General features: G+C 44.4%; 1 protein-coding gene and 1 long non-coding RNA gene across 2 annotated transcripts; both read right to left on the reverse strand.

Annotated features, from left to right (window-relative positions):
- Positions 1-232: 232 nt before the first annotated feature.
- Positions 233-11,225, reverse strand: TXN (thioredoxin). The gene is made up of 5 exons (XM_045840842.1): positions 11,069-11,225; positions 6,070-6,174; positions 5,534-5,593; positions 1,161-1,226; positions 233-499 (listed from the first exon to the last, which is right to left on the reverse strand). The coding sequence occupies exons 1-5, from the start codon at positions 11,090-11,092 to the stop codon at positions 437-439; spliced, it is 318 nt and encodes a 105-aa protein (XP_045696798.1). The 5' UTR covers positions 11,093-11,225; the 3' UTR covers positions 233-436.
- A 3,734-nt stretch (positions 11,226-14,959) lies between these two features.
- On the reverse strand, positions 14,960-24,171 carry LOC123820098. Its single transcript, XR_006785888.1, has 3 exons — positions 23,895-24,171; positions 16,618-16,892; positions 14,960-16,067 (listed from the first exon to the last, which is right to left on the reverse strand). It is a non-coding gene; the product is annotated as an uncharacterized LOC123820098 (long non-coding RNA).
- Between the last annotated feature and the right edge of the window lie 1,716 nt (positions 24,172-25,887).

A 25,887-nucleotide genomic window follows, 5' to 3' on the forward strand; every position in this document is an offset into this window, starting at 1 on the left:
GAGGGCAGAGGGGATGTGCCTATAGGAACAGGGGATATTATTTTCTTTGTTCATAAAGGTAAAAAAATAACAATTTAAACATACGAATCTATTATCTACATTGCCCACCACATGATTTTCCTAGAAATACACTAAAGTAGTAGTAGGGGGAAAAAAATCTTAAACCAATCAGTGACCTAGGTGGTTACTAAAAAGTGATCAAGAATGTATGAAAATAATTAGGACACATCCATATCTTCTAATTGGCCACTTTTCATTTATTTTGAAAGCTACTCAAGACACCAGACAGTTTTAAAAAGGGTAGAATTAATATTTTATTGTCATTGCTATATCAGAGGGCAGCTGAGTATTATAATATCTATACTTGATCTTTCTCTTTTGTAAATAAAAAAAAATTACAAGAGCCCATGGCTGGTTATGTTTTCAGAAAACATAATTACACTAATTCATTGATGGTGGCTTCAAGTTTCTCCTTATTAGCTCCGGAAAATTCTCCCACCTGTGAAGAGAACATTAAACTGGCGTTAGATGGGGCACTTTATCTCTAATGGACCGGGGCGGGGGGACTGAAGGCAGGGGAGTAGGAGAAGTGTAATTAAAATTAACATCTCTGGAGGACACGGTTTTAAGTTAAAAACAAAAACTAGGAAAAGATAGCCCCCCAAGAAAAGGCAAAAGACTCCAATATAATGTTGAGGGGGACATAAGTACCTCTTACCAAAGACAAATGTACTTTACTATACAGGGTCCAGCATAAATAATGCCTTTTTATTACAAAATCGTAAGCATGTAACTCTGTAATATGACCATCCCTCTCGAGCACACCATATGACATTTTAGGTGAAATGCTCAAATTCAAACTATAAATCATCACACCCATATTGTTACCCTACCAACCCCAGTCAAGCAGGCCTTCTGCCGGACCCTGTGTAGGTATGACATGCCAATCACAGATTTAGTGACCAGTTCTCGCAAAGGTCAGTTTTCAATTAGATGCACCATAATGTACCTAAATCAACAAAGAGTGACGTATTTCAATAGTCCTAAAAGTAGACCATGGGGACATGCTTCCCAGGATGAAGGAACAAGTCACTGCTGTTTCCTCATTTATACCATGCTGTCCTATGTACTCAGTTTTCTTCAAGGTCTGATATACCTACCTTTACTCCTTTTTTAAAAAACTGGAAGGTTGGCATGCACTTGACTTCACACTCTGAAGCAACATCCTGGGGGGAGGGAATAAGAACAAGGTTAAGTGCTGAGCTTTGACAGAAGTAACCCTACACCAGATTCTTTTCTTCTGTTATACACGCCGTCAAGACCGACAATATGGAATGGGAGCACAAAAGCCTAACTGCTTACGGTCTGGATTCAAATGATCACTAAGGAGCGGGATGCTCCCGGCACCAGACACTATACGCATACACTGATTCCATAAGCTGGTGGGTCCAGTTACACCCTATTTCAAGAATCGTTAAGAAGCAGCAGCAAATTCTTTAACTGTACTCAGGACTATAATCCCAACTATTCCTCCGTCTCAGCGCCTCTTATCACTGCTCCTAGCTTTCCCAGTTTCATTACGGGAACAAGGGCCAGAGATGATCATAAACACTAATGCCCCATGTGGCAGAAAGAGGAGCAAGTTACTTGCAGAAGAATTGTTTAAGAATAATGTCATGGTAACCTAAAAAGCGGCACGCTGGTATTTATTTGATTTTTTTAGTTAAAAATGTATGTTCTCAAACCTGGCTGCAGGATCGGGGTCACCGGAGGGGCACTACGAGGTTCCCCTACACCCACGTGGTCAATCAGGACAAGGCTGAGCCCCGGTGGACCCAAATGCTCTAGCCTTTGCGGGCTGCCCGACCGAGAAAAATGGGCAAACCCCAAAGGTCGTACATTGCACTAGCGGGTGCATATCTTCTTCTAAATGGGGCTCTCACCACATCTGAAGACTTTTCTACAGCTCAAAGGTCACCGAAATATCAAGCATTCTTCAATTTGGTTAGAAGAACACCATGTAAGAACTTTTAACACTGTACTTTGTTCACACAAGGTTTGGAGGGAAACGGCATGAAAGTGGTTCTGTCTGGACAAGTATTTCAGGTGAAGAGGTCTATTAAGGGATCAGCAACACCAGCTCGGCACTTGAGAGGGGATCAGGCATGACGTGGAGAACCTCATAGGCCCTGAGCAGCAAAAACTGGCTGCAGGACAGCCAGCCACCAAGGAAGCAGACCCCCAGACCCAGGTCACGGGAAACCAGAGAACTTCCACAGGATTTTTCCTGACATTATTTCAGAATATCACGGTGGATTTCCCCAAAACGTCAGACTGAGTTCAAGTTAGATAAATTTGGGAGCCTGACATTTTACTAACTCTGACCACAGCATACCTGCCTATTACAATCTTCTGTGGACTTGATCTTTACTATCCAAATTTAATGCTTTACTTTTGTTTCCCACCTCTTGTTCTACGGACTAGTTTGCTACTTCTACAGTGATGTGAAAGTTATGCACACTGGCCAGGGCCATTCCAGCTATTTAATGATACTCCAAAATGAGACTGATCTGATTTTTACCCCTTCTCTGTACTCTTTCAGGGCTGAAACGAGGTGACGGTTTTACCTAGAGTTCCCAGGCAACCAGAGATCCACTCAGGTGATTCACAGTTGCCATGGAGAAAAAACCATTCACTCTTTGTTCAATGAACTGCATTCCGTTTGAATTACCTGCCTTCCTAATGCTGCTGAAGGACCAGGTGAGTAGGAGCGGCGGGTATGTGGTGACTCAAGGGTTCTGGAATTCGTTCAATTTTTAACTCTGCAGCAGATCTCACGTAGGCAGGAAGGGCGCCTGTCCTCGGTCCAGCACCGTGCAGGGCGCAAACCCCCCAGCTCTGCCTTGGTGACCTACTTCTTCTGAGCTACACTCCCACGACCTCTTCAGTGGGGTCCTAAGAAACTGTTCTCATGGTTACTCTGAGGACTGAATGACCTAATGCGGGCAGACAGTGTCCCACAATAGCTAGCATGTTATTACTTTCAAATAAAAATGTATTTAGTTGCTAGCTGGTAGGGTCAGCAAGTTTAGAGAAACCAGAAGTTTCTCTCAAGACCAAGTGAGGTTAAAACAGGGAGCAAGGTTTTTTTCCCAAACACATAGTATCTATTCTCAGTCCTTTTGATTCTAAAATTCTGGGACACATCAGAACAGCAGCTTTACTCAATAACCATGAAAATCCATTCACTCCACACCCACTACATGCCGGGCAGGTGTGCTTAGTGAAGAAACAAACATGAATATGACAGGGTCCCCAGCCCCCAAGAAACTTACATTGACCAACAGTAAAGGACAGACACAAAGAGATGACTATACTGGGTTGGCCAAAAAGTTCATTTGTTTTTTCCCTGTAAGATGGCTCCAGGAGTACTGAGTTGTCTTTAACTTCATTTGAAACAATTTTGTTAGATTGTACTGTGACAGTTGTCATGTCAGCGTGCATTTAAAAAACCTTATCAAAAGTGCTGAATTTTTGTGTAGCCATGGTAATACTGAAGATGGAAGAAAGTACCCAACATTTTTTGCATATATTACGCTTTATCATTTCAAGACAGGTAAAAACGTAACAAAGGCCAAAAATTTGTGCCGTGTATGGAGAAGGTGCTGTGACAAATCAAATGCGTCAAAAGTGGTTTGCGAAGTTTAACGCTGGAGAGTTCTTGCTGGAGGATGCTCCCCAGTCGAGTAAACCCGCTGAAGTTGATAGTAATCAAATAGAGACATAAACTGAGAACAATCCGTGTTCTACCATGCAAGAGAAAGCCAACGTTCTCAAAATACCCAAATCCATGAAGTTATTGGTGAAAATGAAAAAATGTGTCTTGTCTTTTACGGAAAAAACTAAACAGACTTTTTGGCCAGCCCAATAATAATGGTGAAGATTCAATGAGTACTTACCATGTGCCAGGTACTGTTCTAAGCACTTTATGAGTATTGACTCATTGAATCCTGATGACCAGCCTATGATGTTGCATTAACATTGCCACTTTACAGAGGATCAAACTGAGGCACAAACTGAGCAAAATAACTTACCCAAGCCCGCACAGCTAACAAGGGACAGAGCCGGGAAATGAAGCAGGCAGTCTAGGTATAGGGCCCACCCCATTCCACTGCCATCAATGCAAGAGGAAAAGAGGAGGACAGGACGTCACCGAGGAAGGAAACTAATCTAGTCTGGGACGTGGAAGGGGGTGCTGGAGCCGAGTTCCTGGAAAAGAGGTGAGCTCACGCCCAAGAGCTCATCAGGCAGGAAAGGAAAGGCTGTGCCCAGGAGAGAAGACAGTGCCAGCAGAGGGACGATTGTGGGGTCAGAGAATGTGCTGAGGATAAGCAAGGTGGTGTGGGTAGGTCCTCAGGGGTTTAGAAAGTACTACCATATACCCGCTGAGTCCCTTCAGTACTTCTATTAAACATTCCATGGTTGCTAAGAGTAAGCAACCTTGGCCAGTTGGTTGGGGCAGGCATTAAGATCACGTAGAAAATGATCATACAGAAAAACCAAAGCTCAAGGAGGAAGAGAAGCAGACAGAACTCACTGAGCTGGGTCTGAAACCAAGGTCTAGCACCACTGCTGCCACACCACATCCTAGGCCTCTCCTCCCCACCGGGGCCCCGGGGAAACTGCCCACGTGTCTGCAAAGAGCCCCTACATGATACACCGTGAGCAGGCCCTCCTAGTTCTGCGGGCTGTGGGAGGCACGGTCGAGTGCTGACAACCTGATCTGCACCCACCACACGACAGAGCCTCCCCTAAAGTGTGCTGAGGAGCCAGGGCCGGGAAGCCAGACAACCTCATTTCAAACCCTGGCTCTGCCACTGTAGCTCCATGGACCACCTCCCTGTGTTCTTCTCAGCTGTAGAGGGGGCTTTATAAGTCAATACTTATGAAACACAGAGAGCAGTGCCTGGCACAGAAAGTGTTCATGTGTTAATTAAACCACCCTGGAATTTCCCCGCTAATTATTCTCTCAGTTCTCTACCAGGCACCTTGGTGTTTTTTCTTTAAAACAGCCGGGTTTTCTAATGGACCCCAACTAAGGCTAGAATACGTTTGCAAATACACTTTCTCATGTCCTGACCCCACAAGAACTTTAGAAGTGGTCTCCACCTTTGGTGATACCATCAACTCGATGGTTAGTTACCGCAGTCAAAGCCAAATTCTCTTTACTGAGCTTCTCAGGATATTAGGTAGAATACATAGGTTTTCAGCAAGCTAAGTAACTGGGAAGTAAGGTACTGAAAGTTTCAACCATCTATTTTTATGCTTATTTTAGGATGCGATATACACACCTCCTGATATTGTGGATTAAGCTCATAATGGGCACAATTACCCATTCTTCCAAAATACAATGTTTTTGCTAGTGCTGTGGTTCTAGCATTATTTGACATGCATACGCAAGCAATCACTTGCGACACAGAGAAGAAGGCCAGTGTGAAGAGCTCAGCAGGCTTCCCGATTTCCAGCCACGTACCTGACAGTCATCCACATCCACCTCCAGGAACAGCACGTTGGTGTACTTCTCAGACAGGGACTGGAACATTTCAAATGAAGATACATGAGGAATTAGAACTCGTTACTGGCAGTCAATACTCAGCCTTCTTAAATGGAAATGTCATAAGAGTAGACACTAATTAAAGATGCAAACATTTAGACTAGGGACTGGTAGGCATAAAGGTACATGTTTTCTCTGAATCAAATTCCTCCTAGTCTAAATAACTTGGCACCCCAACTTTTTGAGGCCCGAATTTCAAATACGGCAGGGCCCGTGGATCAAAATGAACAAAAGCAAAGCCAGCTGAGACAAACAAATTAGCTTTTGAAAGCTGACTTCAGTGGGCTCCTGTAGTGAAGCTAACTTTAAGACGTTACATTACTGCTTCTAGACCAAACAGCCAACAACAACAAACCCCCAAACTTGACTTGTCTTTTTTTTTTCTCCCTCCCTAGCTTCGTGACCACCCCAAGGACACAAATCTCTTAAGTACAGAGCAGTTGCTTGATACTCACATGAAAGAAAGGCTTGATCATCTTGCACGGCCCACACCACGTGGCGGAGAAGTCCACGACCACGAGCTTATCTCCGGCGCTGTTCAAGGCTTCCTGGAAAGCTTCCTAAGAGACAAAGAGAAGCAGGTGTTCCAAAGTCTTAACAAAACCTGATCAAATGTGACCCAAAGCACAATTCTGCGGTTCTGAAAGCAAGTCTTGTCTTTCAACGAGAAAACAAAACAAATAAACTGTTTGGAAAAAAAAACCCCTTCAGTGTTGTTTGTAGTGTTACTTGATAAAACAAGCATGTTGTATAGATATTCAGAGCTCCATAAATATATTGTAAACTATTACTCATTCTACATCCACGCTAAGCAAACAAAAGGAAAACAGATATTTGTATTAAGAATTTTTCCACATCACATCAAGGTGTTTTGGAGACATTAACAAAATGCTTATCAACTGATGGGAAGGGGTCACCTGAAGAAGCACGAAGGCACGGGATTTTGCCATCTACCACACTGCAAGCTACCTAGGGTTTTTTTTTTTAAGTGAACCCCTTTTTGATTCGTATTTTCTATGGTGGACCATTCCAAAAAAAGAAAGAAAATAACCCCCTCCGAACCCTCACATTCAGTCACTATTGACATTAAGCATATTTCCTTGTATTCTTTTTAATGGAGTTTCCAGAGTTGAGATCATACTATTTCTAGTTGATTTCTGCCCTTTATCTCAAAACTCTGCCCTCACTTTTGACCAAATGAAAAACTTTTAGTTCCTCATAAGGGATGTGTATTAAATAAAATTCCGTGAGCAGAAATGATCAAGAAAACCCTTACCACCAGCCTCCCTGCATAATTTACTAATGGTCTCAATACCGTAACCCAAGCAACCTAACCTTTCAGTTACGAAACACAAGTTAGCTACAATTAGTGCTGACCAAAACCTGGGCAACCACGAGAAATCAAAACACAGACATCCACCTGAAGTTCAGCTTTTCCTTGAGGGAAAAATGCTGGCCACATTGGTTTAATGAAAAACCAACATGTCCTTCCTTTGAGAGCTAAGACTCAGATCAGATCTGGTCCCGTAAAAGGGAGAGTAAATAAACACAGCACCATTAGAGTCTAAAGGGGAGTCCCCTGAAGCACAGTTACTTCTCTAGACTGCTAATTCCTACTTCGTGTTTTCTGGGCAAACAGTTCACAATGGCTTTTCGAGAATGGCCTGCCATGGCTCCTGTCACCTTCTCAGTCCCGCAGGTACAACCTCCCGCCCCACCTTTGGGTGTGTGTGGGGAGAGCCCAGATGGAATTACAGAAATTACATTGCCAAATCATCACTGACTTTCTCAGATGAACTTCAAAGTCTTCCCTGACAAGACTTTCTAGAAGGCCAAACAAGCCATTCCACAAGAGCGAGCTCCGAACAAGGCCGGGACAAGTCACGGAACAACACTATCCAGTACGAGGAACACAACCAACCGCCCCTTGAACAACACGGGCTTGAACTGCGTGGGTCCGTTCATGCACAGATGTTTTCAGTGACTATGTATAGTACTATAAATGTATTCTTTCTCCCTTATGATATTTTAAAAAACACTTTCTTTTCTCTAGTTTATGGTAAGAATACAGTATATAATATGCATAACATATAAAATAGGTGTTAATCGACTGTTCGTGTTTCCTGGGCAACAGACTGTTCTGGGGGAGTCAAACGCTCTCCCCAGAGTTTCGACTGTGCGGGGTGGGGGGGGGGGGCGGTGTCCCTAAACCCCGGGCTGCACAAGGGTCAGCGGCCTGTTGCTTGGTGAACGTGGCTGGCTCTCAGTAAATACTTGGGAAGGTTCCTTTCAACATAGAATGTCATTTCAAACACGCAAGGAATTCCCAAAACAATTCCGAATCAAATTCCAGCAGAACTACCTAAAATTCTGCAGAGAAAAAGGCAACGGCCACAGAACGCTGGGCCCCAGCGAAGGTGAGACAGCCTGGCCCGTGCAGCCCGCACAACCCATTCTCTTCCCCAATGCTTCAGCTCGCCCCCACAGACGCCAGTTTGGAAATAGCACAAAATGGCCTGACTTCTCAGAGTACCACAATCTCCAGCCCCTAGACACTAAAAATGAAGCTTAATAAAAATCCTCTTCACTGACACAAATATTTAAAAAACAAAACTCTGTATGTGAGGTACCTGAATAAAGAGTTTAGCCATTTCTTTTCCTAAACATAATCATACCAGAGGTAATTAAAAACCACAGAAGAGGCCTGTAAAGCATTTAGCAAAGTGCCTAAGTTAAATAAATGGCATCTCTTATTAAAAAAAGAGAAGAAAGAATAAACCTGTGTGTTGATTTCTTCCTCATCACGTCATCCCAGTGGTATCTGAAATAGATCCCAGTGGCTCCGAACTACCAACAGCTCAGAAAGAGTTGTCCTGGATGGCCAATGGCACCAAGAGGAAAATCTTATATGTATTCAATATCTACAACATTCGAATTACTGGAGTTTAATATCTGATTAATGACTCTGTATTCTAATTTGGAAGATCAACCACAATTTTGATTATGAGCACCTCTGGGCCCCAGGCTGTAGTGCTTTCTAGAGAAGAAATGTCTTATCACCCTTACATATCTTAGTGATTCGGGCGGGGCCATACCTCTGACTAGGAAACCGGGGGTAGACTGAAGGGTGTGCCCCAGGAATCAATTTTCCGTTTGTTCTGTGTGGATTCTGAGACAACTAACTAATACAGACCCTTCAAAAGTTTTCTCACGTCTTTCAAGGGTGCGCACCTGTTAAGTTGACCTCAGGAGGTCGCCAGGCCTTGGAGGAACACGCCTGCCCCTCCCACCCCGCAATAAACTGATATTTGTCACTCAGTAGGTATTAAAAAGTAGGTGGAACAAAACTTAACATTAATGACTCGTGTTTTCCACAAATGAGAGGGATGCTAATTTTATTTTCTTTTTACAGGATTTATTTATTTATTTTTAGGGACAAGGGAAGGGAGGGAGAAAAAGGGAGGGAAAAATCGATGTGTGAGAAAAACACAGATGGGTCGCCTCTCCTACCAGCCCGGGGATGAAACTGCAATCAGGCCTGTGTCCCCACCAGGAAACGGACCGGCAAACTTCCCATCTTTCGCTGTCTGGTGGAACACCCACCCAACTGCACCACACCAGGTCAGGGCTAGAGGGCTGCTAACTTCAATATAAATGCTCACAATTTAAAAAAAGGAATCCCAATAGGGGAAAAAAATAATCAAAAACAAGCAGATGAGACAATCAGCCAATCAACAGATGTGGGAGACCAATTTAGTCACTGATACTCAAAGACATTCAAATGAGAATGAGAATTTTTCTTTCTAATGATCTGGCCAAAGTTGTGGGGGAAGTCAGTGTCCACGGGAAGCACTGACACATTTCTCTGGGCTTTTACAAGTCTTAAGAAGGTCACCTCCCCTGACCCAGGCAATGCACTCCAGCCCCTGCCTGACCTGAGGAAACTGCCGGAACTCTGCACAATGGACAGTAAGTACAATGCATTCTGAACAAAATACTCACTGAAGCAACAAACACTGCCTCAACTCCAGCAATGTGTTCAGATACTGATATGATTACAAAAACCTTGTGACTGTGTGTAAAGTGTTCAGGCTAAATTAGGGAAATAAGAGCTCAGAAAGAAAACAGTATACATAAGGTAATTTCAACTACTTTGTAGCTGCTTGTAGGAAACAGAAGATCTCGCTTCAAATTTTCTATAAGGATCATATATATATATACATATTTCATCTTCTAAAAGTAACAAAAAGATAAGGAACCATTACGGAGAAACTGAGGTTTGCGAAGCCTGCTCCAGCATCTAACAGGCCTGGGCACTCAAGGACCTACCTGTGGCCTGCTTTACTGGGGTGGGACTTTCGCGAGGTAAATGCTCCCGGGGGGTCAGTCTCCCCCTGTTTGCACAACACCAATTCTCTCCCACTCAGTTTTCTGACTCTGCATTTAACAAACATTTCTTGACTGGCTACAGTGTACCAGACACTATGCCGGCTCTCAGTTTTCCGTGCAGGAGGGTATTATGCTCTCAATAACTCTCGAATGGAACACTTTTTGCCTTGGGCATTCCAAAAGGACAGAACCACCATCGGTGTACCCAAAGGCCGACCAGTGCCCAGGGGCATACCTGGCTTCGGCGAGAGCCACCAATAGTGGGTGAAATCTCACAGATCAGTGTGGCAGCGGAGGCCCCGTGGCGCGCCTTGGGACTGAGTCATTCTAAAGCCAGAGCAGCCGGCAACGCCCGACAGGAAGGAGTCCCAAGGCCGTCGCCAGACCTCACTTCCTCGCAGATACCTGGGGCCCTCGGGCCTCCAGGCCGGATTGGTACACGCGAGGGAGGACGGAAGGGAGGTTCTAGGGCTCGCAACCGCCCCTTTTGAGAGGATACAACACGCGTCATCTCTGGGGCCCGACCGTGATGGAGGCAGGCGGGGTCTCCGGCATAGACCCGCTTCCAGGCAGCCCACCCCACCCCACCCAGCGCGGGTGGATCACACCACTCACAGGGTTTGGGAGTGGCGGCTACCAGCCCTGTGTTTTCTCCAAAGGGCCCTCGATCTCCTTGTCCGGGATCGTATATGGACAATACGGGGGGCTAAGGGCAGACTCCCTGCATCCCCTCACCCAAGTGAGGTTTCCCCGGGCAGAGGTGATGCAGGGAGCGCGCAGGGAGGGGACACCCGCACAGCACAGTCCACGCTCGCGTGCTCTCCCCGGCTCACGAGACAACTCGCCCCCGCCCTCCAAGGGCCTCTCGTCCCTCTCCTCCCTTACGCCAGGGTGTGTTCCGGCGCCTCCGGGGCGCGGAGGCCCAGGTTTATCGCAGTCCCAGGCCGAGCCGCCGCGACCCCTTCCTCCAGGAATGATGACCGGCGGCCTGCCCACCTCCAGCCTATCTCTTCCCCAGCTACGGAGGCTGATCGTCGCGCCCAAGCCTTTCCCGGGAGTGCATACCTTACTCTCAATTTGCTTCACCATTTTGGCGGCTGAGGTCTGACGAGCAACCGTAAGAACCGATGGAAATGGATGCAAAGCCGCGAATACAACTTGGAGAGTGCGCAGCCCGCCTTCCCTTTATAGACAGGAGAACCGACTGGGCGGGCGCGCGCGTTGTGCGTGTGGCCGGGGCGGGCTCGCTCGGGCCTCCTGGGCACCGCCTGACGCCACTGCGAAGTCCCGCCTCCTTGGAGCAGCCTAACCCCTTGTGGGGGCGGGGCCGCTGTCAGTGGGCGGAGTCTGCCCCGGCGCGGGGAGAATCTCCTGGGACACCCCGCAACCCGGGAAACCCTCCGTGGCTTTCCCGCAGGCCCCGCCCCCCCTCCATCTCCGCACCCCAGCTGGGAGAGGGGGTTCTGCGAGGTCCATAAGAGAGACTTCAAGAGAGCATGCCCTGTGAATGGTGTGGGGAGGCGGCGAATCAGACCACTTCCAGAGCCACAGACGGATTCACCTGGGAAGGGATCAGCCTTGCCTTAATCGAATGGGACTGGGCTCGAGAAGGGGCCGCCTAGGCAGGACTGGGTTCCTCAAAAAGGCCCGCCGACCTTATCCCACAACCCTACTGCCCCCCAGCCCCACAAAGTGCTGAGTAACCATGACTAGGAAGTGTATCTGCGTGCACCCCCACCTTCCCAGAATTTAAAGCGACAGTTTTCTCTTGCCTCCTTCCTGTTCTTTTCACTTTCATTGAAGAATGAAAGAATGAAATGAAAGAAATGAAAGAATGAAAGAATGTCACTGCTACAGTGACACAGCAATTTAGTGTGGTAGACAGGCAGGGGAACGGGCCCATCTCTGGAAGAGCAGACAGGGGCCTGTGTGGGATTGTGACCCTGAGCAGGTTCTGACTTCCTGGTGCCTCAGTTTCACGTTCCGTGAAATGGAAATTATGACGTTATCCATTAAAGAACCTCCAGCCTAAGAGAGATCCTTATTAAGAATTTATTTGTGCCAAAGTCATAACAATTGCTGGGAAGCAAAATCTCAACAGATCAGCACATTGCTCCTGAGAATGGTAATTTTTGCATCTTATTTTATACATTAGAATCAAAGGAAGAGGCATAAGAGGGGTTGCTCGAAATTTACTATGGTAGATTAGGGAGGTGGGAGAAGAAAAACGTGGAAATCTCAGAGATTGGATAGAAAGCCCAACGGAGAGACATTGGTGGGTATGGGCTAGTTAACATTTACCCCACATGTGGGAACAAGATAACAGTGGTGTGGACGCTGGTGCTGGCAGTTGTGCCCTGATGGGTCTGGAAAAGAAGATTTCTCTGACATCTCAAAGGTGTGTTATTTTGTGGGAGGCAGTTAGACTTGAGAAGAGCAAGAACCATGGGCCAAGTACAGAAGGTCACCAGGGCAGAAGCCCTGGGTGCCTAGCAATGGGCAAAACTGGGAAAACAAGAATCCTCCCCGCAGGGTGATCTCTCCTCTCCTAGCTAATGGCTTAGAGGAGGACCAAAGGGTGGAAGAGTGTGGGGCCCTTACATAACCACTCCCTTTGAGCAGGTCTCAGTTGTGTTTCAGCTCCAGGCCCAGAAAACCAGCAGAACCAGGCAAGCAATGTCATGGCTAACATCAGGACCCGCTGCACTGACTAATGACCCCCTGCCCCGACACCAACCAATCAGTGAAGACCACAACCCCAAAAAGATACACCCTGAAAGCTGGTGAGTATTCTATTGAGATCCTCCCCTGGGACCTCCCCTAAAATCCCAAGCCCTTTAAAGCTCTTAGGATGGAGGACCTGGGGCCCTCTCCCTCCTGGGAGAACCCACTCATCTTTCCTCTCTACCTCTTCTCCCCGCTAGGCCTTCACCTTTGCCCTTTCCTCTCCTAGACTTCAAGGGCCCTTCTTTGGCCTCTGTAACTTGTTTTCTGAGCCAGTTTCTTCTCTTTCCCACTTCTTTTCCCTCTGTGGCCCTCTAAATAAACTTCATCTTATAATTTGAGTCTCATCTCAGAATTCTTTCTTTGCCAACTCAAGTACGGAGGCTGCTGAACCGAGGTCTGGTTTGACTCCACGGGTCTAACACCTGGTGTCGTTTTTGCTGCCACCAACAATCTTCGATGCACAAAAAACGATAGATAATTTCAAAGTTAAAGATGGATGTTTGTCAAGGAAGCTACAGGCCTAAGACATGACTACTCACCATAATCCACTTTTAGTTGGGGAGTTTTACGTTCAGACCACCCTGTGCAGGTACTTTGGTCTCTGGTTTTGTAAGGCCCATGATGTAGATCTCCCCTGAGCTTGTCAAGCCCCCTTTTCATCGGCAGTGGTCTCTAATGCATGGTAGTGGTATTTTGAGGGTTACAGAGCTTGTAAAGTAATCAGGACAGTACTTGGCATATAGTAAGCACTCAATAAACAGTTATAATTATAGCTGTTGTGAGTAGTGATTAGGCTTGTTTGGGGCCATGGGGGTGCCGGGATGAGCTTGGCGGCCCTACATTTATAATGACACCAGTACATGCATTTGTGTGAATTTTTTCCCCAGCAGTAGTAGAGCCTGAAAAAGAGAAGTGGGCCCTTTGTTGTTGATACAGGGATACATGTTTCAGTCTGGCAAGACTGGGGATTGTGAAAGGTGTGTTGCGGAGCACTGTGAGGCCAGGAGTGTCTCTCTGCAGGTGAAGGTGGAGGTGGAGAAGCTACGGAGTTGTGGAGAGGAATAAAAACCAGGGGGCAGGGTGATGCTGGGGTGCAGGGTCTGAGCATGGACTTTCAGAGTGGAGCAGCTCTGGATGAAGCTACCCAGATGCGATAGTCTGTGATGGTGAAACTGTTCCCTGGCTTCTCCCCAGAGCCTCTGGTTTCCTTCTCCTCACTCTCCAAAGGGAGGCAGGAAGAAAACCAGAAGTCCTGGACCTACTCTGCAAAGTTTTTAGAAGGTGGAGGAGCGCGGGGCCAAAGGTAAGGATATGGGCAAGGGACACATTCTCAGGACAGTCCTGGACAGAGGGAGAAGAGACTGGCCTGAATGCAGCTACCCACTGGCAGAGAAGAGGCCGTATGGGGTGCCTGGGGCAGAATATATATCCTGCTTTTCTGTTGCAGTGGAGTTATTGCCATCTCCCATTCACATGGGAGATGGCAATAACTAATTGAGCTGCAGGAAGAGGAGGTACAAACCATCCTCAGCTGACACTCCTTTGTCTCCAAAGACCTTCCAAATGCCCAGTGACTCAGTGGGAGGAGGCAGTGACTCCCTCCTGCCTTCAAAGGACCAATACGGAATGGAGATGGGGGAATGGTACAATTATAGGGACCTGGGAGGCTGGTGTGTGTGTTAAAAGCCCAGACTCTTCAATGATATCCCCTTGTCCTTCTCTCCACTTAGTAGCTGGGTAACGCTAGTCAAGTCTAAATAGCCTTTCTGTGACTCAGTTTCCTCATCCATAAAGTGGGGATAATAACACCTTATGCTATTATACAGGTTGAGTGATTTAAAATATACACAAAGTGCTTAGGCCCATGCCTGGTACCCAGTAAATGCTATATGAACTATGATTATAGGCCGCTGAATGGAATGCTGAAATCCCTCTGGAAGGATGGCAGGGATGGACGTGGAGATTGCAAAACAGGTGTCAAAGACCTAAGTGAATTAAGTGATCAGGAAATTAGTAGTGAACAGTGAGCTTGCTAATGTGAGTCTCAAAGGAAAAGAATTTTTTTCTCCTTAAAGAGTAAAGGAGCCCTGGCTGGCGTAGCTCAGTGGATTGAGCTCAGGCTGTGAACCAAAGCATCGCAGATTCGATTCCCAGTCAGGGCACATGCCTGGGTTGCAGGCCACAGCCCCCAGCAACCACACATTGATGTTTCTCTCTCTCTTTCTCCCTCCCTTCCCTCTCTAAAAAATAAATAAATAAAGTCTTTGGAAAAAAAAAGAAAATGTTGTTTATAAAAAAAAAAGAGTAAAGGAAAGGTGGACTGAAGGGGAAGGTCTCTCCCTGCAGAACACAGGGAACTTGAATCCTTACGATTTGAGGGTGGCAAGGAGGTGATGGATGTTCTGTGAGGAGAGTGAGGGGCAGGGACATTGAGACAGCCCAGGGAGGGAAGATTCTTCTCTGCAGAGAGGTGGGGAGGAGAGGAGGAGAGAGAGGGCGTTGGTGTAAGGGCCTTTACTTGGGTGTGTGGGATAAGGAGTTGTATGCATTAGTCAGAATTCAGGAGAAATTCCAGCTTAAACTGACCTCAGCCAAAAAGAGTAACTCTTGTTCCCAAAAGACATTTGTCACTGGGCACCGTCTCTATTGTGTCGTTCTCAGCAGACTCTATCATATTCATGTAACACAAGACAGGGCAGGTGTCGGTTCCCAACAGTCCAGTATCCCTGACGGCAGAACACTCCTTTCCCTTTCTCTATAGTAAATGCCCTAGAGGCTGAGCTTGGCTGACTTGAGTTGGGAGTAGGAGGGGGGGCGAAGGAGGGTGTCAGCTTTCGTCAGGAGTGAGAAAAATCTAGAGGGCTAGGAGAGAGAGAGAGAGAGAGAGAGAGAGAGAGAGAGAGAGAGAGAGAGAGAGAGAGAGGAAGTGGGTGCTGGACAGGCAAAGATGACATTTCCTCATCATCACGAAGAGGAGAAACAGGTAGCACAGGTGACAGATAAGCTTGCTTCAGGTTTCTGGGTCAGCTCAGCCTGAGGCTCCAAGGGGGGCTGGAAAAGTAGGTTTGCTATTTTTGTTCAGGTCCAAATTTGAAGAAAATTCAGCTCTAGGACTTCTGAAGCAAGCTTTTCTCAGTATGGCCCTCCAGCACCTCACTCGGCACAGCTGGGAGTCCTTGATGATACAGCAGATTCCCGGGCTACACCCAGACAGACTTGTGGAATCTTGGCCTTTTGAAGTAGATCCCAGGAATCCGCATTTTAAAGACAGATCCAGGTGTTACACTGAGATGGGATAGGCAGTCCCAGGATCATCAGTTATGCTTGAAGACGGTGTCTAGCAGGAGAGTTGAGATGAGGACATGAAAGAAACCATGGTAAATGATATAAAATTGCAAGCTCAAAATACTATGGTGAAGAAGATGGTCAAAGGACAAGAAACAAATACACATATTTAATAATTAAGTGTCAGGCCTGGAGCTGGGTGTGTTACATCATTCTTGTCAACCTCTGCTAGGAGATAGCTATTATTCTTTCTACTCTACAGGAAAAGTCGCCGAGGTTCCGGAGGCCGTCTGGTCACACCACGTGGGCACTGAATGTTCCACCCTGCTCATGACGGGAGGAAGTGGTGGCAGTTATGTCATTTACAAACTCCATAAGGAAGTTTGACTAGTTGGTGGAAACTCCCTCTGGAACATCAGCCCCAACTTGGGGATTTTCAGATGCTAATTTAAACACCTAGGAGTGAACTCCTGATTAGGGTACTTCAAATGTTAACAGTTTAGATGGAAAAAAACTAATATACATATACATGTACGTCACACTTTCGCTGCTAAGTATTTGAATGTAAATTTCAATGGTAGAATACCTCTGTGAGTACCCACCCTGCACAGCGCTGTTCTTGACACCCCCTAATCCGGTGCGATCACGCCCTCCTCTGCCTCTCAAACCCTTTTGTTGTGCGCCCTGCTGGAACCAGCTGGGTTCAGCAAGCACAGCTCTGTGCTTAACCTCTCCTCAGATGTTCCTTTTGTCTGAAACTTCTGCCCTTCTCAGACACGGGCTCCAGGTATGTCCAGGCTGGCCGGGAGGTTGGGCGCCTGCTCTGTATTGCTGATTCAGGACTCCTACCTCTCCTTTAAAAACCCTACTGATGGCTCTGAAAAAAGAAAAAAGAAAAAGAAACTTGAGCATTATCCCACACCATACAACAAAATCATTCAACATATACTATGCTAGAAGATGTTGGAGACAATCTCTGCGACCTTGGGGTAGGCAGCTACTCCCTAGGCAGGACAGGGAAATCATGAACTATAAAAGAAGCTAATACATCGGACTTCATTAAAATTAAGGATCACTGTTCTTTGAAAAACATTGTTTAAAAAAAATGAAAAGGCAAGTAACTCACAGATAGGGAGAAAACATGCTTAATGCATACACCTAACAAAAGGCTTAGATCCAGAATTTATTTATTTACTTATCTATGAAATTTTTATTGCATTTTTCCCATTATATTTAGCCCACCTACCTCCTCTTCCACTTTGCAATTCCCACCCTGCCCCCGACTCGCTCCCACCCTGCAATCTCCACACTGTTGTCTGTGTCTATGGTTCTTTCTCTTTTTTTTCCTCTTTGCTCTCTCCCTTCAAACCCCCAGCCTCCCCGCCAGAGCTGCCAGCCTGCTCTCTGTCTATGACTGTCTCCATTTTGCTTGTGAGTTCAGTTTGTTCATTAGAGTCCACAGATGAGGAAATCATATGTTCATTGCCTTTCTCTGGCTGGTTTATTTCACTAAGAACTCTTACAACTCATTTATAAGACAAACAACTGGTAAAAACATGGCAATACATATAAACACACACATTTTGAAAGAAGATATATTGATGATCTATAAATACATGACAGAGAGATGATCAACGTAATTTGTCAACAGGAAAATTGAAATGAAAATCACAATGAGATTACCTTGCATGCACTAGACTGAAAAAAATTCCAGACACTGATAATGCCAAATACTGGTGATATTGCAGATTAGCTAGTAATGACTTCCTTACATTGCTGGTGTGACCATAAAATTGTACAACCACTTTATAAAATAGTTTGGTAGTTTACCATATGACCTAGTAATTCCACTTCTGGGTATTTACCAAAAAGCAATGAATACTCATATTTACACGAAGACTTGCCTATAATGTTCATAACAGCTCTATTCATAACGGACCAAACTGAACCCAAATGTTCATCAACGGGTGAAATACTACCAATACTACTACTTCATAATATATTTATATAATAGAATACCTATCAGCAACAAAAAAGAATAAATTGCTTATATACACAATACTATGGATAAATATAAAAAAACATGCTGAGCCCTGGCTGATGTGGCTCAGTTGGTTGGAGCATCGTCCCATCACGGAAAGGTTGTAGACTTGATGCCTGGTCGGGGCACATACACAAGTTGTGGGTTCTATCCCCGGTCCAGGCACGTACAGGAGGCAACCAATCAATGTTTCTCTTTCTCCTTCCCTCTCTCCCTTCCTCTTTCTCAAAGAACAATGAAAAAAAAAGTGTCTTTGGGTGAGGATTTAAAAAAAAAAACATGCTGAGTGGAAGAAGCCAGATACAAAGGACTACATACTGTGTGAATCCATTCATAGAAAGTTCTAAAACAGGTCAGACAGAAAGCAAATCAGTGGTTTCTCAGCGTCGGGGTGGGGGATTGCAGAAAGGCACAGGGAAAGTTTCTGGTGGCTGCATAGATCTATTCGTTTTTTACAGTTCATGGAACAATGCACTAAAACTGGGTACATTTCATTTATTATGAGTGTAAACTATACTTCTAATAAAGTTGATTTAAACAGTAACATGTCATCTCTGAATGATAATTTCTGTGCACAAAATCCATCCAGAAGATATTAAAATACATTCACAAAGCAACAAAGATTGGATAAATTGGAACATTTTGACAGTATTATAATTCAGTCCATATAAGTTCTAATGGTGGCTAACTGAAAGAGACAGTGTATGTAAAAGTATATATCCCTTTTACAGCTATTGTAGCCTTCAGATAGGCTACAAGAGGTTAAACATACATAATCTAATTGAGTGAGTTATTGTACTTATCCTAAATCTAGAGAAAGAGAGAACCACTGAAGAAAAAAATACAAGTAAGAAGTACCTGATGGACTCTTTATTAAAAACCACCCGGAAGAGTCTTGAGCTATCTATTCTAATGTTTCAAGTACTAAGAAAGCATGCAGTGAAGAAAGAGTTATAACCCTCACACCCTAAGAACAGGTAAAGGACAAGAAGGCCTACTCTTACCACTTCTGTTCAGCTTTGTACTGGAGGTTCTAGCCAGAGGAATTAGGCAAGAAAAAAAAATAAAAGGCATCCAGATTGCAAAGGAAGAAGTAAAACTATCACTATTGCAGATGACATATCTTGTATATAGACAATTTCAAAGATCCTAAAAGCTATCAGAACTAAAAGCAAGTTCAATAAAGGTCTGGGATATAAGTTCAATATAAAAAATTCAAAAAGAATGAATTACATGGATATAAATTTAATAAAAGTAGTATAAGGCTTGTTTTATGAAAACTGCAAAACTTTATTGAATGAAAGTAAAGTGTAAATACATGGAAAGAATTTATATTCATGGATTGGAAGACAATATTATTAAGATGGCAATACTTCTCAAAAGGACCTATAGATTCAACACAAGTTCTATGAACACCCCAAGTGCTTTTATTCCCTCTAAAACTGACAAGTTGATCCTAACATTTATATTGAAATGCAAGGGGTTCAGAATAGCCAAAACAATCTTGAAAAAGAAGAACAAAGTTGGAAAACTCACTTCCTAATTTCAAAACTTACTACAAAGCTACTGTAATCAAAACAGTATAGTACTGGCGTAAGGATAGACAAATAGATCCATGGGATAGAATAGAGGTCAATTGATTTTCAAAAGTGTTCAAGACAATTCAACAGGGAAAGGATAGTGTCTTTAACAAATGGTGCTGGGACAACTGGATTTCCACTTGTAAAAGGAGGCTGGACCCTTACATCACAGCATTTAGAAAAATTAACTCAAAATAGATTAGAGACCTAAACCTAACAGCTAAAACTGTAAAACTCTTAGAAGAAAACATAGATATAAATTTCTGTGACCTTGAATTAGGCAATGAATGCTTAGATATGACATCAAAAAAATAAGAAACAACCAAATAAAAAATACATAATTTGGACTTCTTCAACATTAAAAAGTTTTGTGCTTCGAAGAATACCATCAGACAACCCACAGAGTAGGAGGAAATATTTGGAAGTCATATATTTGATAAGGGATTTGCATCTAGAATACATAATGAACTCTACAACTTAACAATTAAAACATGGGCAAAGGATTTGAATAGACTGTAGGAGGACCATGCTGCATGGTGTGGGCCCAGCTCCCACGTGGAGATGCACAGGACCCACGCCCACGGATAGGTTCTCCTGTGGAGAATCAGGCCTGCAATGTGCCTAGGCCACTCCACTCTGAGTCTTGCTTTTTGCTAAAACTCCCTCACTCCAAATTGAGGACATTTACTACAAAACAACTTCCTAAAAACCATGCTAAACCTTCCAAGGATGAGTGTAACCGGTTCAACTACTTTTGCCTTTTCATTTGCAAATATCCCTCTTCTGGATGTGATTAGCAGCATTGGCTCCTTTGTTTTCTGTAAAAGGTAACCACCTAAATCGAGCCTGTGCATAGTTAAAGAGGACCTTCTTGTAATGTGCCCAGTAAGACAATAAAAGCTCATTGGAGCAAGGGCTGAGGCTTTTGCTCCCCTTGAGAGAAAAGCCATGCTGTCCCTTTCCCTCCACTGGACTCGGTAGTCTGTGTGAATGTCTCATTTCATCCATAATGACGCGGACACTGCGGGTGCTGTCTGCATCAATAGACATTTCTTGAAAGAAGATATACAAATGGCCAATAAGCATATGAAAATATGTTCAACATTATTAGTTATTAGAGAAGTGTAAATCAAAACCATAACAAGATACTACTTTATACTCACTAAAATAGCTATAATAAAAGACAGAAGACAACAAGTGTTGGTGAGGATGTGGAGAAATCGGAGTTCTCAAACATTACTGGTGGGAATAAAAAAGAGTAAAGCTGTTGTGAAAAACAGGTTAACAATTCCTCAATAAGTAAAACATAGCATTACTATATGGTGTAGCAATTCTTCTTCTAGGTATACACCCAATAGAATTGATAATAAACATACACACGAAAACTTGCACAAAAATGTTCATAGCAGCTTTTACATTTTTTATATTGGGGTATAATTGACATATATTAGTTTCAGGTGCATGACATAATGATTGGACATTTGCATACATAGCAAAATAATCACAAGTAACATTGTTCTTAATAGCCAAAATGTAGAAATAATTCAAATGTCCGTCAACTGATAGATGAATAACAAAATGTGGTATAGCCATATAATGGAATGTTATTTGGAATGATGTTATGTTACATGCCACAATACAGCTAAATCTTGAAAACATTCAAAGTGAAAGAAAACTAGTGACTTCTGGAGGCTTGGGGAAGGAGGGGAATGGGGAATGACTATTAATGGGTATGGAGTTTCTTCCTGAGGTCTTCAAAATGTTCTGGAATTAGATAATGGTGATAATTATACAACTTTGTAAATATACTAAAGAACACTCCAGTGTACAACAAAAATGGGATAGGGATATTTATTCTGTCTTCACCAAATCATGTAATATAAATATATATGTTTTGTAAATTATAAAAAAAAAGAAAGAAAAGTCCCTCCCACTGTAGGTAGGTGAGTTCAGTTCCTGTGCTTCTACTTTGGAAACATTATCTTTCTCAAAGGTATGAGTCAATGGTGGATAGATCATCTTTTCCTGTTGGGGTGGGGGGCACCGCCTGCATAGCTCCCCCGGGCCATCTAAGATGAGATAAAGCTACCAAGACAGGATTTGCTTGGGGAGGCAAGGTAACCGGTCTTTCAGAGGAGTGACCTCCTGAACATTTCCTTTCCTGCATTCTTATTGAGTTCAGCTCACACAGAGATAGATAGTATGCACATAAAGCTCGTCAACCAATGTCCAAAAAGCTACAGTCATGAAAAACTGTTATCATTTACAGATAATAGTTGAAGAAACACAGGGATTGTCTCTGGTCAGGGTTGGCTTTAGCTCAAGCGTCTGTTTCATAGCAACAGGGCAGAGCAAGCTTCAAAGGAAACAATGTATATTCTTTCTCTGGCCTGATTTGCCCCCAGGAGCTGCCTGTTCCAGTACAAGGTTGCAGCTGCCTCTGGCAGAGTTCCCAGGCTGAGTCAGGCTGGGAGAGCAAAGCAGCCAAGAGATTAAGAGACTTTTACTGGAAGACTGTGGACTCAGACTATGACAAAGCTAAGGGATGAGGGTCTGCCCCTTCTCTGTAGACCGCTAAGTTCTTCCTGGATGGTCCATTGTGACTGTGTCTATCTCAGGCTGCCCCTCCTCTTTTGAGGGGTCTTACCTGTATTGGCTTAACCAGTCATCCACCTGGACCAGGCAGGCAGGGAGTGAGGGAGGCAGGGGCTGCGCTCCTGCCAGGAGTAAATGTTCTGTCTCCTTAGTACCTCATGTCCCCAAGGTCTTTTCACTCAGCTCTAGCCATGGGACGCTTTGTGTCCCTTAGTGAGGCTGCAGTCTGTGGAACCAGGCAGGACAGCTCCCAACATTTTCCCAATGCTTTTAAGTACTTGTCTAGAGATAAGAGTCACCCTGACTGTTGTGGGGAAGACAACTTACTTATACACAACGGCCAATCAAACATAAAGTATGCATTTTTGATTATCACTCCTTACCTACACGGGCATTGGTATGCCAAATCATTCCGTGGCATTCCTGAGCTCCAAGGGCCCTTCCTTTGCCTCCATGACTTGTTCCCTAAGCCTGCACAGACCAGACAACTCACTTCTTTCTATCTCTGTGACTTTCTAAATATACTTTCTTCTTCAGTCTGAGTTCCTCAGTTCTGAGTTCTTTATTTGCTGAATTCAAGTACCAAAGTTGCTGAACCAAGCAAGGTACGATACATTCTGGTGACATTTCGCTGCTAATGCTCACATGCTGCTTCTGTAAAAATGTTCCTCTCCTCCTTTGAACTGGCTAACAGACAGGCGCAAGCTCTTGTAGTGGACGTTGAGATTTGTGTGACCAGGGTTCATAGTTGCAGGGAACCAAAGCTTCCATTGTATGATTTATTCTCACAGAATTCCCAGTAATAATGTTGCACTGACGTTTGGGAACCTCAGGAGGAAGGACCACAACCAGAAGACAAGCCACAAGTCTTATCTAGCAAGGACCCTTTTGCCATCGCAACTGAACATTTCACCGCTACTGGAGACTGGCTGCTGTTGGATTAGGGTTGTCAGATAGAATACAGGATGTCTACTTAAATTTAAATTATAGATAGATGATACATATTTTTTTTAGTATAAGTATGTCCCATGCAGTATTTAGGACATTGTTATACTAAAAAATCATTTGTTTTTTAATCTGAAATTTAAATTTTTTTTTGTATTTTCATTTGCTAAATCTGGCAGCCCTCTACAGAATGTATCATTGCCATTGCCATTGTTCCCTGGAAACAAGCTACGACCTGCCACCCAAGTGGATTTTCCAGGAGGTTCCTGGCTTTTTGCATCATTGGTTCTAAAAAGAACCTGGCTGAGACAGTTATGTGGGATTGGTGGAGTTTCTGTCACTTGCCTCTGCTCTAGCTGGTCAGAAAGCCGATGGCGTTTCTATTGTCAACGGAAAGTGGCCTCTGTCTTCTACTATGCCTTCAATTTCTCAGACACAAGGTTGGAGCAGTAGTGAGTTTCAGATATTGAAGGAGAAAAAAGCGAAATGCCTACCCTATTTTCTCTTGAACATACTTTCTTTCTCATCATCTAGTGGCCTGTGAGTTGGGAGCCAGGCGTGGTAACATAATTCTCTTTGCCAGGGACTGATTCAAGGACCCAGGTGTCAGCCTATTAGCACACGGCATGTCCTTGGCCACAGGGGTTGTTTCAGGATTGGGCGCATGACCTAGTCTGGGTGAGAGGAAAGTTTGCTAGGGGATTCTAGAGGAACTTACCTTATTCTTGAGACCTGTACGAAAAAATGAGCTTGTCTTCCTCCAGATACTGTTTTGTGTGGCTGCAAGACCTGGAAATTCGGCATCCATTGTGCCTCCAGCCCGAGATGAAGAACAGGGAGAAAACGAGGGCAGAAAGCACCGTGGTAACTGCAGAGACGTAGGACTGGAACAACCGGACTCGGTCCCCCAATGCCTCTCACACATCGAACGCCCAGTTACGTGCGCCAACCCATTTCTGCTTAAGCAGCTTCAAGTTGGGTGTTCTCATACCCACAGCCAGAGAAACCCAGCCAAAAACAGAATTCATGAATGTGTGAGTTGTTCTTGTAAGCTTAGCATTTGTGGAATTGTGAAAGTTCAGCATAATGTGTTTTGGCTGAACTAGAAATTATTGCTATTATGAAATTGTGAGGCAAAGATTAGCATTTAAATGACTGCTACACAGACAACACAAACAACTGGAGATCTGCTTCATGGGGCTGGGGAAAGAAGCCGTTCACGAGTATTGCCAGCCTCTTGCCCTTTTTGCCGCAGGGATGAGCCAACCTCTCAGGGAGGACTCTCTGAGGACTGAAACATTTAAATTCCTGGAAAGGGCTACAGTACAAACATAAATAGTATTTTAGAAAACTTGACCCTCTCTCCTTCTTCTTTCTTCTCTGGGAGAAAGAGGACAGCTATGGCTTTGGCCAGCACGCAATCCTCCCCACTTCTTTGGTTAACAACACCCTGCTTTTCCTTTGGATAACTCTCTCCCATCCATTGTCTGTAATCCTGTTGGGGTCAGTCATCCGGGCACCACACCGCTCCTTCCACTAAACCCAGTGGCGGGCCCATGGCCTCAGGCCACACTCCCAAGAATTCAGTTATCTAGGAGAGTGATGCAAGAGGGAAAAAGCACTCATGGCATTCCCAAAGGGGCCTGATTTTTGCCTTTTCTGAGGCTTGATTTGACTATCCCCCACCCCCTACTCGCCAGGGGCTTGGAGTGAATTTCTCTTGCATGTTGCCAAAACCCTTAGCTGATATTCTATACCCAAAAATCTCAAACACAATCGAGCCTTTATTTAGGAGTTGCTTTTTAAAGACTTTATTTATTTTTAGAGAGAGGGGAAGGAAGGGAGAAAGAGAGGGAGAGAAACATCAGTGTGAAAGGGAAACTTTGATCGGTTGCCTCTCGCACATCCCTGACTGGGAACCGAACCCTCAACTGAGGCATGTGCCTGGACCAGGAATTGAACTGGCAACATTTTGCTTTGCAAGACTATGCCCAACCAACTGAGCCACACCCATCAGGGCACGAGTTGCTTTTTAAATTTTTAGTAGGCATGAGTAACTATAAGCCTGACAGAAGCCTGTTTATAGTGTCTGTCATGTGCTTAAACTACTGCATGATCAATTACTAACAAAAACTTTACAGGGGACTGAAGTATTAGAAGTTAACATGTATTTTTAAGATTAAAACTCCACTTATATAGCACTTACTGTGTCCAAGACATTGTTTATTTGTTTAATCGTCATTATAATCAGTGATGTAAAACAATCATTATCCCCATTTTACAGCTTTTGAAACTGGAGCACAGACAGGTTAAGTAACACCGTCTGGGATACACAGCTCGCAAGTGGCGAACTTGCAATTCAAACCATGACATTCTGACTCTGGGCCATGCCTTTATCCACTGTGTGAGGTCTGGCATCATCAGACTACTGAGATGTAACGTCCAGAAAGGACTTCTAATGAATAAGATTAGCCATCTGCCAAAATGTATTAGTGATAGAGTATCTTCCAGTCGGGAATCCAGAAAGATAAACAGAGTTGGCTGAAGCTGCTGGGTTCCTACTTCCAGCTTGGAGAGAAATGAAAACTGCTTAGGCTTTCTAGCCACAAAAAGTCCTTGTCTAATTAGTTAGCAAACATGAACTAAGTCCAAACATCTGCTACTGTTTCCTTTTCACCATCGCCAGGTGCTCCAGGAGCAGCCTTGGATCA

The sequence above is a fragment of the Phyllostomus hastatus genome, unplaced genomic scaffold (assembly GCF_019186645.2).
Source record: "Phyllostomus hastatus isolate PE091 unplaced genomic scaffold, TTU_PhHast_1.1 phas_contig_34, whole genome shotgun sequence".
Lineage (NCBI taxonomy): Eukaryota > Metazoa > Chordata > Mammalia > Chiroptera > Phyllostomidae > Phyllostomus > Phyllostomus hastatus.

What these genes read in the sequence shown, in the direction of transcription:
- TXN (XM_045840842.1), bottom strand. Translation starts at nt 11,092, where the DNA reads ATGGTGAAGCAAATTGAGAGTAAG. An exon ending in TGAAGCAAATTGAGAGTAAG is followed by an intron (nt 6,175 to 11,068) that starts GTATGCACTCCC and finishes TTTGTCTCTTAG; the next exon opens with GAAGCTTTCCAGGAAGCCTT. An exon ending in TTTTTAAAAAAGGAGTAAAG is followed by an intron (nt 500 to 1,160) that starts GTAGGTATATCA and finishes TTCTCTTCACAG; the next exon opens with GTGGGAGAATTTTCCGGAGC.